Source organism: Cynocephalus volans, chromosome 5 (assembly GCF_027409185.1).
Source record: "Cynocephalus volans isolate mCynVol1 chromosome 5, mCynVol1.pri, whole genome shotgun sequence".
Classification (NCBI taxonomy): domain Eukaryota; kingdom Metazoa; phylum Chordata; class Mammalia; order Dermoptera; family Cynocephalidae; genus Cynocephalus; species Cynocephalus volans.
The window spans coordinates 43,611,260-43,627,109 of record NC_084464.1 but is presented as its reverse complement, the minus strand read 5'-3'; the positions used below and the strand labels follow the sequence as shown (position 1 = coordinate 43,627,109).

Sequence of the window (15,850 nt, the reverse complement as noted above, 5' to 3'; positions counted from 1 at the left end):
TTCTTAGTTGTTTTGTGTACTCACCACTCTATGGCTCTGCACCCACTGCCTCCTTTTCCTCTCCTCCCACTCATTCCTCAACCCATGTAAAGTGATTTCTGCCCCTCTATTAAATGGAAACTGTTTTCTCCAAATTTGTAATCATCTAGTTTCTGAACCCAAAGGATCTTGTCAACCCTCACCTTCTAGATCTTTCGAAGCCTCAGACACGGCTGCCTGGTCTCTGCTCGGCACACCCCTCCCTTGCCTTTCTTCTCTGACTGCTTCCTCAACCTCTTCCCTTTCTTGGTTCTCTTCCTTTGATCATCCTCAGGGTTCTTCTGGTCACTCCACCCTCATTCTTTTTTTTTTTTTTTTTTTTTTTTTTTTTTAATAAAGATGACCGGTAAGGGGATCTCAACCCTTGACTTGGTGTTGTCAGCACCATGCTCAGCCAGTGAGCCAACCGGCCATCCCTATATACAGATCTGAACCCGTGGCCTTGGTGTTATCAGCACTGCACTCTACCGAGTGAGCCATGGGCCGGCCTTCAGTAGGCCTTCTTTGAGCACTTTATTGTTCTATGCAGGTGCACCTCCCATTATTACCTGTAGTTACTCGTATATTACTTGTCTCACCAGATTGCAAATTCCATGAGGGCAGTGACTTTTTCACTTATACCTATTGTCTAGCAGTGCCCTGCCCCTAACAAGTGCTTAATAAAAATGCACTGACTGAAAGGGCCGGCCCGTGGCTCATTTGGGAGAGTGTGGTGCTGATAACACCAAGACCACAGGTTCAGATCCCTACATAGGGATGGCTGGCTTGCTCATGTGGGAGAGCGTGGTGCTGACAACACCAAGTCAAGGGTTAAGATCCCCTTACCGGTCATCTTTTTTTAAAAAAAAAACAAAAATGTACTCACTGAATATCTGAAATTGAACTCCTCATCTTGCCCCTTGGCCACGCTCCTCCTTCTTGATTTAAGTCATCATCTTTCCAATCCCCAAGGCTCAAAACTTGGAGTTATGTAAGACTCCTCTTTTCCCACTGCCACCAACCAATCAGTTGTCATATCCTAATGTCCCCTCGAAGTTTATAAAATTTGTTCCCTTTTTAAATGCTGTTAATGGAGTTATTGGGACTTAAGTAGAAAGTGCACGAGTTTTGGAGTCAGATGAATTTAATGCTAATTCCACTACTTCTTAGCTTTGTGGCCTTAAGTGAATTACAGTACGTTTATGGGCCTCGGCTTTTCTCATCTTTATAAAGGGGACCCACCATCCACCTTTTGAACAGATGATGAAAGGATTGCTGATGTTAGGAAAAGGACTGTGTAACACATAGTAGGTATCCAAAAACAGACAGTTCTTCTCTTTTCTGGGGGGGGGGGGGACACTGATTTTCCATCAACAGTTGTTTTCTATTTCATCCCTTGCCTGCACTCTGCAGTGCTCCCGTTCTCCCTCTTCTTCACAGCTGTCACCAGTGCCACTGCTCACAGGGTAAAGTCCAAATCCCTGACCCGGGCATTCTGTGGTCCTTTCTTCACTACATGCTCCCTCATACGTGTGCTGCTTCTGCCTCAGGACACTCATCTTCCCTGAACATCCTGTGGTTTTCTGACTCCTCGGCCTGTGCTCCAGCCATTTTACTTACCCCCAGAGCTTCTCCATCTCCTTCCACCCACTGGAATCCTACTCATTCATCAGAACCAATTCAAATGCTCTCCCTCATCCTCAGAGCCTCCCCTCCAATGTTTTCAGATGGAATTCACCTGCCCCTTTTCTGTAGCCACTGAACCTTACTGTGGAGTTGACTCAGCAAGCCTTGACTCAGTTAACTAGGTATGGGTCTGCCTCCCCTACTGGATTGTAAACTTGAAGCAGGGTTTGAATGTATCTTTGGGCTCAGTTGACCTGCACTGAATAGCTTCTCCCAGATCTTTTTCCTAACTTAACCCAAATCTGCCCCAATCTCAATCCCTAAATTGCCTCTCTTCCATCTCACTCGTCTCTTTCCCAATCTTGTTTCTCAAGTCAAACCCCAGCGCAGCCTCCACTGAGACTCAACTCCTGGTTCCCGCTCTAGAGAAAAGATACACATGCTTCCCCCTCCCCAGTGTTTCACGGTAGGCACTGAGTCACCTCTTGGGGATCCCTGGGCCCCCTCCCCATCCCCACTGTGGTGGACAGGATGCCTGCTGTCTTGGCCTCAAGAGGTCAGAGGAAGCCAGGGCCTCTAGGGCTCAGTATTTTTATCAGCCTAGGAAACAAGACACACGGAAGCGGAAACCATGTGGTCAGAGAAAGTGAACAGCCCTCATCTCAGGGGAACCCCCACTAGGGCTGGGGGCCAGACACCAGGGAGGGACATTGAAAAGAGGCAGGTCTGGGGGCCAAGGTATCAGGGCTTATTTTGCTTTGGTTTTATGTAACTCTCACAGAGAGGGAAATGACGTGCTTTGAAACCAGAGAGAAGCCTTCCGGGTGGAGGAACAAATTTGGACACTGAAGTTTTCTTTTCTTACCTCTCAACGCCCAGCCTAGGGATCCTAAACCCAACTCCCCCCAACTCCAAACCTAGGCTCTTTGCATGCCACTTCCGAAATCTCCAGCCTGTGAGAGGAACCGGAAACCAAGGTCACTCACAGCTTGAAGTCTCTTCTCTGAATCACAGCAGCTTCCTCTCTCACAGGATCTTTCTTACCAGCCCTTCCCCCTCCTGCCCCCTGAAAATCTGCCTGGTCCTTTGGAGGCCTTGGGCCTCTTCCTAACATCAGGCTCTCTGTCTTCTGCGAGGGTCTCATGCCCACCCCATGTTCCCATGTTTCCAGAAGCTTCCCCTCCCTGTCCTCTACCACCTTCCACTTCCACTCCTGGGGTTCTCCTGTATAAACCTGGGCTCAAAGCCTGAAAAAGAAGTTTCTGATAAGATCCTCTGATGTAGACAAACACAGGCTGTGCACTCTCCAATTCCCTATCCTAGTTTCCAGGGAGCTAGAGTGGGCAGTTGAGTAATGAATAGTGGGAGAGATGGAGATCCCTCCCTCCTCTATGGGGATCCCAGACCCTCTCTCTCCACCTGTCAGGATTTCATCACCAGTTCTTGGAAAAGGAGATGTTTATGTGGAAGGCAAAGCCTAGGCTGCTCAGAGATGAAGCATGGGGATTGGGGATGGGGACAGAAGCTGGAAGGAGGAAATGAGGATTGGGGCCCTGGAGGAGACTGAGAAACTAGAGGGCAGGAATAGCCAGGAGCCTAGCAGCCTGGCTGGCCTTGGGTGTGGATCTCTGGTTGCCCAAGAGCAGACAACCCAGGTTACATAATTTGGCTCTTTCTGCCTCCTTCCCCTGCTCCTAATTTTAGCAACCGAAATTCCACTCCCCCACAGAACTCTTCCTCTATCCATTCTGCTTCTATCCCCTGTTCTCCCCCAGCCTCCTCATGGCCCCCCAGCCCTAGCTACCCCCAACTCGGCTCGTTCAGTGACTCAGCAAAGGGAAAGCCCTGTGATGGGGGAAGAGGGTGTTAAGTGGGGAGGAGGATGTGGTTCTGCTTGGGGAGCTGGGGAGGGGAGCGAAACTGGTTTTGTTCCCCTTTTGGCCTCTGTTCACATCTATTTCTCCAGCTGCAGACTGCAGAGTAGATGGACCCCAGTGTAGGGAGCAGAGTGAGATGAGGGCAAACTGGGCCTTTTTAGAGCTGGCTTGAGGGTGGGCAAGCAGGGGATTCTCATTGTTAGCTGAAGGCATGCACTAGCGCCTGCGTGTGTGTTGCAGGTGTGTAGGAGCTGTGGGTTTCAGCAGGCAGGGCGGGAAAGGAGATGTCATGGGTGATAAAAACCACAGCAATGGAACAAGGCAGAGGAGACAGCAGGAGTGAAATGTGGAACCAGGTCTTATTAGGAAATGGCAGAGTCAAGGAGCAATGTTGGTGGCCCTTATCCTGCCAACGCTGCTTGTTACAAGTTCTGTTCCCACCCCACATCCTCTGCCATGCAGCATCTGACTCTTCCTCATTATCTCCACCTATCCTCACCCTTCCTTCTACCTGCCCCTGAGGCTGCATCCCAGTTTCTCGCTCTTTCCCTAGGGTCACTTGAGGGCCTCTGCATGGCGATTCAGGGCCTGAGAAAGGGCTGTCACAGCTCCCATTACACGGCCCAGCTCCCAGGTCTCAATCTGGCTTCGAAATCGCTGCAGGAAGCGGTCAGGGTGCCAGCGGACCTGCTGGACCCTCAAGTACCTCCTCAGAGCACCCTGTTCCTCCAAGGGAGGGCCCCTGGCCACAAGGGCTGCAGCCATGGCCTCTGGGTCTCCTCCCCCAGGGCAGGGCCAGGGCACATCACCAAAGCGCCAGAGGCTGCCCCTTCCAGCCCCTCTGGGGTGCTCTGCCCTAGGCCCAGCCCTGGCTGGCTCTGGCCCTTGGTCCCCTTGAGCCTCCTGGGCCCTCCTGGATCGGCTTTCACGCAGTTCTTCCTCCTTGGCCTGGGATCGCTCTCGGAAGAGCCGCTGCTCTTCCTCCTGCTGTCGCCAGTTGTGACTGGAGCCCTCAGCCCGTGAGGGTCTGCAGGATCTCTCTGCTTCCCGCTGCTGCTGCTGGTGCTTCTGGGCATGTTCCCGGGCCAGGCGCTCTGACCAGGCTGAGAAGGATTCAGGTTCCTGGGCCTCACGGGAAGCATCATCTGTTTGGGAGGTGGGATGGGGCATATCAGAGAGAGGCTGTGAGAAGGTGATGGGGCATGAGAGACAAGTATAGAGGAAGGGGCAGAGGAGCCTTGGGTGGAACATTCATGTAGTGGGCAGAGGAAAAGTGGCCAACGGGAAAGAAGGGCAGCTGTGGATGGCAATGGATTCCTCACCTTCAAATCTCCCAATGACCTCCTGCCACTCGTCCTCCAGCTCGCCCTGCAGCTTCTGCCTCCATTCCTGCTCCTTGGAAGCCTCATCTTCTTCCTCCTCTTCAGCAGAATCCCAGGGTGGTCCCCAGCCTAGAATTTGCCCCGGGGTCTCCCCATCCTTGTTCTTTATTCCCATGGCAGACGGACAGCGACTCAGCAGCGGCAGGAAGAAGTCTGTGTAGGCTGTTGGTGGGAGAGGAGTAAGCAGAAGTTAGCTGGGACTCCTGCTCCTTGGTAGGGCCACCATCTTGGACTCTGCTGGTCACTCACTCCCTTGGTCTTAGAGCAATGGAAAGGGTGGCCCACATGGCTGCCTCCTGGGTATTAGGAAATAACCATCACTTGAAATACATACTCATAGTTTACCATATGCACAATAAGTGTGGTAGTTTAAAATATTCTAACCTATATCCCCACAAACTATTTTAGTGTCCTGGGAATTCTATAATGTCAAATGACATTTTCCAGCCTGCCTCCAGCCACCTAGGGCAATGTCAAAATCCTTTGACTATGTATTCCATTTTTGGCTTGAAAGTCTTGTCACTATATATCCCTTCTTGTATTTCTCACTCAAAACTATACGTCAGACCGGTAAAATATCTGAAAACTCTACTCTGAACCATTATAAATATACAAATATGTAACATTTACCTTTTTATATCACTTTTCAATATATTGAGTAAAATAAATGTATTCAGGAGATCTTCTCTCAGCCAGCCTTACCCAGGGAGGGGAGTGGGAGGTAGACCAGCAATGAGTTTGAGCCACAGAAATGTTGCCAGCAGCAGAGCTCTTTCCAAATGACTGCTGACCTAGGGCAGGGGAAAGGGGCCTGAGATAGGGGGTCTCATCCAGGTACTAGGAGAAAACAGAAGGGGGACTGACATTCCTGAGTTCCCCTCTTCCTGAGTCCTGACCTCACTGCATATGGTCCAGGTTTAGCTAAGTGCCATGCTGCTTGCTTCACTGCCAACCCAGGCACCTTGGCCAGGCCCACCTGCTCTGGCCACCAACCACCTCTTTCACTCAGTGGACAGGGGAAGGTGAGGGAGGCAACCTTCCTTCCTGCAGACCTGCTTTCTTTCTCTAGGGTAGGAGGAAATGGACCGGCAGTCCGCCAATCTTTATTCTGTGGTGCTGGAATGTACCTTTTACCTGGCAGAAGGACAGGAAAAGGGTTGAACTGTCACTGCCAGGAAGGCAAGAAGACAGAATGGGCCCAGCCTTGGTTGGCCAAGGCCCAGCCCCACCAAACCACTTCAGGATGAGAGGAAGGGGCACTTCTTAGTACTGTTGTGACCAGTCACAAGTCCTCCCAACTTGTCCCACCCAGCAAGTACCTGTTCCTGTCTTCAACTGCTTATTCCTCACTAGGGTTCACTGCAGATGTGAGGGTGGGTGTATGCTCAGGCTGCCATGAGAGGTTTTAAATTCATAGGTTTTTAAGGAGTAAGGCCTCTAACTATAAGAACATAATAAATTAAATATGGTACAAAATAGTAAACAGATACTATGAATGATGTTTGCATGTGAAAAAAGCTGGGTTACAAAACTGTATTTAGGATCTGATCATAACTGTCTAAAAAAAGAGAACAAATCCTACAGTTGAAAAAAACAGACTGGAAGAAAATAAGTAAAAATTCTAGCCTCTGGGTGGTAGGACCGTAGGTAGCTTTCCTCTCCATTTTATTTAATTGATATTTTGATGTGAAAGGGATATAATTAAGTAGAAATTTTCTTTCCTTTTCATTTTATTTATTTATTTTTGGCAGCTGGCTAGTATAGGGATCTGAACCCCTGACCTTGGTGTTATCAACACCACGCTCCCACCAACTGAGTTAACCGGCCAGCCCCTCTTTCCTTTAAAAGGAGGAATAAATTTGATAACTATAAAGAGTTTGTTGTGGTTCTTTATGACAAATTTATTCAGAGATATGTGACCACACTACATGTATTGCTCAGCAATTTGCTTTTTTCATTTAACATCTCACTTATTTTTTTCCACAGGAATATATACAGTCTACCTCATTCTTTTTGATGACTGTATAGTTAGTGTTCCACTGTGTGTATGAAACAAACAAATCTCCCACCCCCAGTAGACAGACTTTGTTTCCAAAAATGTTTAGCCGCATACATATATCTTTGCAGACTTGTTATGGTATTTCTGTGGGGTAGATTTTCAAAAGTGGAGTTTCTGAGTCAATGAACATGTGCAGTTGTGCCAAATTGCTCTCAAGTTTGTGCCAAGAATATATGTGTGCCTGTGTCTTCCTTTACCAAAATTGAATTTCATCAGCCCTTTTAATTTTGCCAATCTGATACATTAAAAAATAATTTTATTAATCAAGTTTTCTTCTTTCAGTTTTTTGGATATTTGTATTTCTTTTGTGAGTGACTTATTCATATTTGTTATTCACTTTTTCCTTGGAAATTATGTATAGATATGAGATTTCTTTATATAGTATATTGTATCCGTTACATATATTGTAAATATTTTCTCCCATCTGTCCTTTGTTTTGGTGGCTGGCTGGTACAGGGATTCAAACCCTTGACCTTGGTATTATAATTATAACACTGTGCTCTAACCAACTGAGCTAACCAGCCAGTTCCCATCTGTCTTTTAAAATTTTTATGTAGTTAAATCTGTATAAGTATTTTCTTTTCTGACTTTTTTTTTTTTTAGGAGGGCTTTCACCATTCTAAGATTATAAAATATTCCCTTGTATTCGCTTCTACTATTTTTATTTTCATAAACTTAAAAAATTCAAAGAAGTACAAAGTATAGTGCAATAAACACCCCCATTCCTACTACAGGGTATGTTGACATATTGTTATTTTTATAACATTCTCTTAAAGAAATAAAATCATAGATAAAGCTAAAATTTTCTTTGATACCACCTTCAAGTTTCATTCCTCCTCAGGGGCAACCCCTCCCATAAATTTGGTGTGTACTGTCCTGTCACATTTAGGTATTAATCTGCTGGAATTTACTTTTGAGTCTATTTTACCCTAGATGAGCCAAATGTTCCAACGTCATTTATTAAATAGTTCACCACTTGCCAGTTTTTGAAATATCACATTTATCATCAATTTAGCAGTATAGATCAACTTTACCCAATGTTCTTTAATTAATATGTAAAAGTAAGTATGAAAACAATTAAAAAAAAATGAAGCAATATAGAAATGAAAAAAAATTCTGTGGAGGAAAAATGTACTTGGTCTTAGTAATGGAAGCACTGCTCTTCCTTCATCTGAAATAAGATGCAATTTCTAACTTAAAGGGACAGACATACTAATTGGTAAAAGAACACACTTAAAAAAAATGTCAATATTAGCAGCTTATATTGAGTGAAGATTGACTGAGGCTCAGAGGAGGAAAAGGTAACAGCAGTAGGGTGGTCAGAGAGGGCTTCAAAGAGGAGAGGGGGCTTGCACTGGGCTGGAAGGGAGAATAACTTAGCAAAGTGGAAATCAGGTGGAAGAGAAGGCAAGAGACAAGGAGGCTTGTGAAAGATGTGCTAGGGTCACTGAACACAGAGCCATGCAGCTGGGTCCGTGGATGAGCAGTGGAAGGTAAGGCTGGAAAGGCAAGTAGAACATAAACCACATGGCTCAGCTGTTGTAAAACAGGGCCACAGCCCACTTCTGTGCAGATGAAGGTGGGTAATAGATGTTAAATGTCTGGCATCATGCTGGCACAAGGCAGAACTGCACTGAATGTTACATTAAAAAAAAAAAAAAAAAAAAAAAGCCAGGCTGGCTTTATTCTTTTCGTGAAGACTGTGAAAAATGAACTCATTTCTCAATGTTCACTGATTTTGCTATACATACAGAATGGTTATTGTCTGACTAAGGTGTGTTTATATAGGGGTCTCTGACAGCTAAGGCCACTTCCCCATGAGGTGATGAGTTCTAAAAAGAAGGCACCAAAAGCTCAAGAGGTAGGGGCTGGAGTCTTACTGGGTGAGATAACCCAGCCCAGTTACTCCAACATGAACTGGCACATCCCTCAGACCTAACATGGGAACTGGGGTGAGGGTGAGTGGAGGGACTCCCGGCAGGGAATTCTGGGTCATTTAATCTGTTCAAAGAAGATATTTTTATTTTACTAAGGTAGGGTGGTCTTTAAAGCATCTGAAAGCTGAATGAGATGGGCCTTTCCACCAAGGACTTAGAAGGCCACCTGGTGGCAAGGCTGGCAGGGGACCAGGAAAAAATAAGGCCTGAGAGGACACCAGGGTTAGGGAGTGAAAGCACTGGGCAAGGGTCCCCCTTTGGAAGACAATGACCTGACTACTGTGAGATTTCAGACAAGTTCCTGAACCTTCTGGGCCCTACTTTCCTTGTCTGTAAATATGACAATAATATTAATTTTATGAGCTTCTTAGAATTCAGTACAATAAAGGAAATGCCTACCACACTGTCAGGGGCATTTTTACTATTCAAAAAGCTTTAATTGAGTAATATAAAAATAAAAATAACATACTTGTTTAGTGAGTGTCAAAGCTGCACCAAGTGCTTGCCTCATTTACTCATCAGACCCCCATTTTAGAGATGCAAATTAAGCTCACAGAGGTTAAGCTGCAGGTCCCTGTGAGTGGTAGAGCTGGGATTTGGATGCAGGTGTGCCTCAGGTACATGCTTTGTTGCCTTCCAAGGTCCTGCCTCTTTCAAGTTAGATGCCTGCACTTGGTAAACCTACTTTCTTTAAGCTAAAAAAAGAAAAAAAATCCGAATATGTCAGCCCATCTCACTTATTAAGGGAAATTTTGAACATATGGGGAAGAGGCTTCTTGTATCTACTTGGGGAGCTGTGGGATGATAAAAGCAGCAAAACAAATTGAGTTAAGGTTGTTTATTCCAGCCTAGAGGTTTTCCTCTAATGTTCTTACTTTACAAGGAAGTCTCCAGATGGGGAAAGAGGGTTTTGCCTTTAATTTCAGTAAGAGGGGCTATTCCTCTTCAGAGCTGCTTCCACTGCCACTACGATATGAACAGATTTCACATCTGAATTCCTCAGTGGCAGAGATTTTTCAGAACTCAGATGTTTTGGGGTTTTGATAAGAGATGATCTAATAATATGCTGTACACAGGTTGGGCATCCCAAATTCGAAAATCCAACATCTGAAACAGTTCTGGTTCCAGGCATTTCAGATAAGAGATACTGAACCTGTATTAAGTAGACCAGGAGTGCAGCCCTGATAACCAAACACATGAATGTTTCTGCAGTGAAATGAATGAATATTGACATCAGTAAGATAAAAGCAAAGCATAGATAGCCTCACTTTAGTTCAGGTTAGGTTTTTGTTACCAAATGAGTTTTAGTGGCAGACTGATGAAAATGTTTGGTTCTCAGAGTGTCTTTGTTTCAGACTTGTGGGTGAATATGGATCTGTTGATAATAACAGGAACAACAATCACCAGCATCTACCAAGTGCTTATCGTGTGCCAAGTGCTCTAATTGTATACTATGTCAGTTGATTTTCAAAACATGTATGTCACAGCATGGGTACTTTGAACATGGGCACAATCACTGTATAAATCTATAATGTATAACACGGGACAGTGTAGTTGTTAAGAACATGGGCCCTCTTGCTAGGCTTCCTAGGTTACAATACCCGCTTTACCAGAAAATAGCTGTGTAACTTTGGCAAATGACTTATCTTCTCTGTGCCTCATTTCCTCGTGTGGGAAATGGGGTATAATATTAGTACTTATCTCATAGGATTGTTGAGGATTAAATGAGTTACTCTGTGAGAAGTACCTGGCAAATAGCAAGGGCTGTTATTATTTTGTTTAATTTTGCAAATGGCAAATTAAGCCTTAGGGTAGTTTAGTACCTTGCCGAAGAACACACAGCTATTAAGTGTGGAGCTGGGATTTCAACCCAGGCAACTGCAGAGCCAGCGTTCTATGCTACTTTTTGCACTATGGGCAAGAAACAAAGTAGCTACTAATCTAGAAAGATGTGAAATTTGAAGACCAGTTGCTGTTTTGGGAACATTGGGCTCTTCAGACAAAGGCTCAGTAAAGTAAAAGTACGAATGATAACCACATGCCAATTTGGTCAATTCCCTCCCTAGGTCCGACTGACCAAATAACTAGCTTATTTCTCAACCATTGGTTGGCTTTCATGTCAGATCTGGTCAGTTGCTAATGACCTCGTTCCCCACTGGGCAAACTCACCATCAGGGCCCTGGCGGGCAGCAGCATGCAGCGCTGTGTCCCCGTGGCGGTCCTGGTGGGCAGGGTCTGCCCCAAGTCGAAGCAGCAGGCACAGGGCAGGGGCATCGTGGCGGGCACAGGCCCGGTGCAGTGGTGGGGGTTGCCCAGCATCTACATCAAGGCCCGGGTGTCTCTGGAGGAGGGCCTGGGCCCGGACCAGCCGTCCTGCAGACAAGTAACGACGGAAGCGACGCTCTCTGCGTTGGCGGCGGGAAGTGGAGGCCATGGAACTTTTGGGCTAAGAAGGAAAGAAAAAAGGCAGCAGTCAGGGCCCCAACCTTGGCTGGTCCTTCCCCCTCCATCTCTGACACTCCCTCTGTTCTTCTCTTTGATTGCCCGTTTCTTCTTACATCTTCAGCAAGAGTTGAGGCCTATCCTGATCTTCATCCCTTACCAGAGGATAGGTTTGAAAAAAATTTTGAGTGGGGCTGGGTCACAGATGTAATTTTTTAATGTAAAATTTGAGAAAAGGATAAATAATGGCTTAAAGGCTCATAAGCCCAGGGAAATTTTTAATAAAAGATTTTTTTAAAAACGAATAGGGCCTGATGGGATAATTTCTATCATCAGAAATTTGAATTTAAAAAAGACACCGATAATTTCAAATAATGATCTAGAAATTAAATATAATGTAAATGTACCCGGTAGACAGATGTAGAGGCTTCCCCCTCTGGGACCTGGGGGGAGGGGTTACTCATCAGACCTGCACCCCGCCCCCCAAGTATCCCCAGGGCTGCAGGCCGGAGGCCTGTGTTTAAGACGCTCGAAGAAGGGAGGCGGGAAGGGCGGAGATACTCCAGGCCGGCGGAAATGGCGTAGCGGAGACGCAGGGGAAGGGCGGAAATGAGCTGTGAGGCGCATTACCGTAGGTCATTCCGCCCCAACAAGGTGGTTTCTCGGTCTGGCCTCCGGAGGGAAAGCTAGGAACTTAAGATAAAGGGTCCGCCTCAAAGCGGAAGACTTCGAAAGGCGAGGCGAGGAAGGGGAGAAAGAAGGGCTGTTTGGAGGTTAATCCACGCCTCTCCCAACGAGGCGGAGAGAGGAAATGGTTCGGTGATGGACGAAAAGAGAAGAGAAAGAGAAAACAGTGGAGCTAGGGTAAAAATAATAATGGAAATGGAAAACAAAAACCACAGTGAGGCCAAGAACAGGGACAGTTCAAAAAAGAGAAAAACACAGACACGAAAAGATATAAGTAGACAATCGTAGGACAGGGCAAGTGGGATGGATGCAGAAGTTTGGACTTGGGAAACATGTAGAAAAAGATGGAAATGGAAACGGGAGCGAGAGAGGAACAAAAGTCGGGAAAATTAAGAGAAGCCCAGAATACTCTTTTCGCAGTACAAGGCTTACGAAGACATCCTTATCTTCTCACCCCACTCTCAACCCCACTATGCCTCCTTCTCTGAGACCATCAATCAGGCTCTTCTCCTCCCATCCAAATACTTCTCCCCAACCTTCCCCGCATCCCTAGACCTTCCCTACTGGAAAGGACCTGCACCTGCTGCGTCGTTGACGGGAAGATTTGGGCCTGGTCTCTGCTGCTCCCAGGCGGCCCTTCTGGGTACTGCCTGAGTGAGATGTGGGAAAGGAAGGCCAGTCATCAATGGGAGGATCAGATTGGGGGAGACACCCGGTGCAGGAGGCTGAGCGAACAGGGGAGCACTAAGACCCAGGGGTAGTGGAGGACCGCAGGAACGAGCTGGAGGAGGAGAAGTAAGGGGCGGGAGCCATCTGGTACTTTGGTAGCATTCGAAACAGCATCTGCCATAACGACAGAAATGGCCAGTCAGACCCAGGGCATCCAACAGCTCCTGCAAGCTGAGAAGCGGGCAGCTGAGAAAGTGGCTGATGCCAGAAAGAGTGAGTCTCCTCTTCCCTCCCTTAGGAGTCTGGAAAGAAAATTGGGGGTAGGGGACCGCAACATTTGAGTCTTTAGGAAAATCCAAGGCTGGTGGGGAGAGGGGTGGGGGCTGGAGGCCGGTCAGGAGGGAAGAAATGTGTGGGTGTTAGAATCTAGCACCTGGTTGGCTGGGAGAAGGCAGAATAACTTTTTATAAAGGATTGACTCCTACTATCACTTTTTTTGGGGGGGTCTACCCCCACACACTGTCCTTACGTCTTCCTCCAGGAAAGGCCCGGCGTCTGAAGCAAGCCAAGGAGGAGGCACAGATGGAGGTGGAGCAATACCGCAGAGAGCGAGAGCAGGAATTCCAGAGCAAGCAGCAGGCGGTGAGTTGTGGGGAAACTGGGATGGGACCCTCGGATGCAAGTTGGTGGGTGCATCTGGTGAGGTGTGTACAGGGTGACTCAACAAGAAAATATTGTGGTAGAAGGCTGAGGGGACACTGGAAAGGACCACAACGTTAGTAGGGCTTTGTGATATGTAAGAGAGTCTGAGAATTTTGAAGGACATTTACATTTGGGGTGGAGGGCAGAGTTTTACGGTCATAGATTGTGAGGTGGTGGGCATTTTACATTCTGTTTTAGGATGAAGTTGAATGTCAGGTCTTAGAGGAAAAGGGATTGTGTTGGTCTCTTTGGTGTCTGAATATTTTTGTGGGATGGGGGCAGTTTCTGTGAGGGATTTTCTTCTTGACTCCAGGATCTTTTCCTCGACATGCCTGTACCCTTCTGTCTCTGTTTCTGCTTTTTTCCGTTCTCTCTTCCACCCTTTCCACACCCCCCAGGCCATGGGCTCCCAGGGGAACCTGTCGGCTGAGGTGGAGCAGGCTACAAGACGCCAGGTACAGGGCATGCAGAGCTCCCAGCAAAGAAACCGAGAGCGTGTCTTGGCCCAACTTCTTGGCATGGTCTGTGACGTCAGGCCCCAAGTCCACCCCAACTACCGTATTGCTGCCTAGGACCCACCATAGGCCCTGACTCCTCCTGCCAGTTTCCTCCCTCAAAGAAATCTCTCAAATCAATATCACATCCCACCATAATCCTTTACTCTTTTCCATTCCCTGGAAATCCCAGGAGGCGAGATCCAATAGTTCTCCTGTGCTCAGATCTGAATCCCCCTGTTGCTCTTTAATCCTCAAGGACATTGTAAATTCCCAAGTCACTCTCATTCACCTTCTTTGTGAAATTTGTAGCATGGGGAAGTAGGGATGTGGAAAACACCCTGACCTCAGAGCCTGGTAAACTTGGGTCCCTCTCCTGACTCTGCCACTGCTGGCTGTGCAACTGGGGCAAGCTACTTAATGTGGTAGCCTCAATGTCCTCCTCTGTGAAACTGGAATAATAATAACAGTGTCTACCTTTTGGGGTTGCTGCAATGATTAGGAATCATTCTATAAAGAGTTTAGCGTGGTTTCTGGTGTGTGGGAGCTGTGATTCAATAAATTGGCAACCCTGTGATATTACCAACCCCTACTTACCTAACAAAACTTAAATACAGCTGTTTCACTTGTCAGTGGCTCTCTAATTCCACTCATTCATTGTGTGACCTTAGTATTGCTCTGAAGAATTGGTTGTCCTCCCATTTCTTTTCCCTGAAACCTTATGATCCCTGAGAAGATGAAATGATGACCTCATTTAGTCCCTCTACTATGGCTCCAAGTAGATAATACTGCATCTGTTAGCCTCTCTTTGTTTCTTTTATGCTGGTCTTTCTCTTTATAGGATTGTACCCTTTTCCTATTTCTCCAAATACCCATTACATGCTCAGTGTTTCTTGAGATTTTAAGTGATGCTGTGTCCCCTTGTATGCATGGCCTTCCTTTCTACATCCTCTAAGCCTTGCTTTCCCTTTGTAACATTAAAAAAGTGCAATAAAATAACTATGGAAAAATCAACTGGTGTGTCAAAGCAGCCTCCTTTTGTCTCATCATTTCTCATTTTCAGGCACTCTCCTGTTTTTTTTACTATTTCCCAAAACACCCCAAAGTGCTGTCCTTTGAAACTTGTTAGAGAAACAAAAACAAATCATTATATTTATGTGTTGATGTGTTGTCTCCCTTGTTATGTAAACCCTGTGAGGACAGGGCTGTTCATTGCTGTGTCCCCAGACCCAAGGACAGCACTTGGAACAGGGCAGGCAGTTGATAACACTGTTAAATAAATTAAATGATATGTAGGGTTGGGAAAACTGCCCTTCTATGACATCATCCTTGAATCAGTTATCGCTCTTCGCCACAGGAGACAAGCCTGCCCAGGGACTTGAACCAATGTGGTAATCCATAGTGTATTTATTAACCAGATTCTTTAAGCAGAGAGGCAGGATACAATAGAGAATTAGAGGTGTTTACATCCTGGCTGTCACCTTACTAGCTGCATTACTTTGGATATGTTCCTTTCCTTCTCTATTTTCTTGTCTATAAAATGGGAATACGTTTCCTACTCCTTAGTGTTAAATGGCTAAATGTGCTAACAGGAAAAAGGTCAAACGTTTGTTGTCATTTTTATTAAAGCAGCAGGATATCACGTCTGCCTTTTGTAGCATCTCAACGAGGGGGACGTCAAATGTTTCAGGAAAAAATCCAGACTGAACAATTGGACTGTTGAGGCGGCCCTAAGAATATTCTGCTCGAATTAACAATATTTATGGAATGTTGTAGAGCCCTTAAGCCCTACCATTTATTTTTAACACTTGAGGCAGAATCCAGATCCAGTATCTCACTCGGTAGATTCAGAACACCTTCCTGACTCACCTCCTGCTCACCCTCCCCAAGGCATCAGCTACATCTACCGACATCTCTTTGGGCAAATGCCGCTAAGCGTCCCCACGGCTGGGAAAGG

The 15,850-nt window shown here is 46.3% G+C and overlaps 2 protein-coding genes across 4 annotated transcripts; one reads left to right on the top strand and one right to left on the bottom strand.

The window, feature by feature from the left end:
* Positions 1-1,144: 1,144 nt before the first annotated feature.
* On the bottom strand, positions 1,145-11,881 carry NFKBIL1 (NFKB inhibitor like 1). Its single transcript, XM_063097809.1, has 4 exons — positions 11,749-11,881; positions 11,069-11,345; positions 4,844-5,065; positions 1,145-4,666 (listed from the first exon to the last, which is right to left on the bottom strand). The coding sequence occupies exons 1-4, from the start codon at positions 11,803-11,805 to the stop codon at positions 4,077-4,079; spliced, it is 1,146 nt and encodes a 381-aa protein (XP_062953879.1). The 5' UTR covers positions 11,806-11,881; the 3' UTR covers positions 1,145-4,076.
* Positions 11,882-12,094: 213 nt separating this feature from the next.
* Positions 12,095-14,863, top strand: ATP6V1G2 (ATPase H+ transporting V1 subunit G2). 3 transcript variants are annotated; one of them, XM_063097768.1, is made up of 4 exons: positions 12,095-12,205; positions 12,887-12,970; positions 13,239-13,339; positions 13,798-14,863. In XM_063097768.1, exons 2-4 carry the CDS (start codon positions 12,889-12,891, stop codon positions 13,969-13,971), a joined length of 357 nt encoding a protein of 118 aa, XP_062953838.1. In that variant the 5' UTR covers positions 12,095-12,205; positions 12,887-12,888; the 3' UTR covers positions 13,972-14,863. The 3 variants fall into 3 exon arrangements, with proteins under 3 accessions (XP_062953838.1, XP_062953839.1, XP_062953837.1); XM_063097769.1 differs by lacking the exon at positions 12,887-12,970; XM_063097767.1 differs by lacking the exon at positions 12,095-12,205 and having other exon boundaries at positions 12,722-12,970.
* The last annotated feature ends 987 nt before the right edge of the window (positions 14,864-15,850 follow it).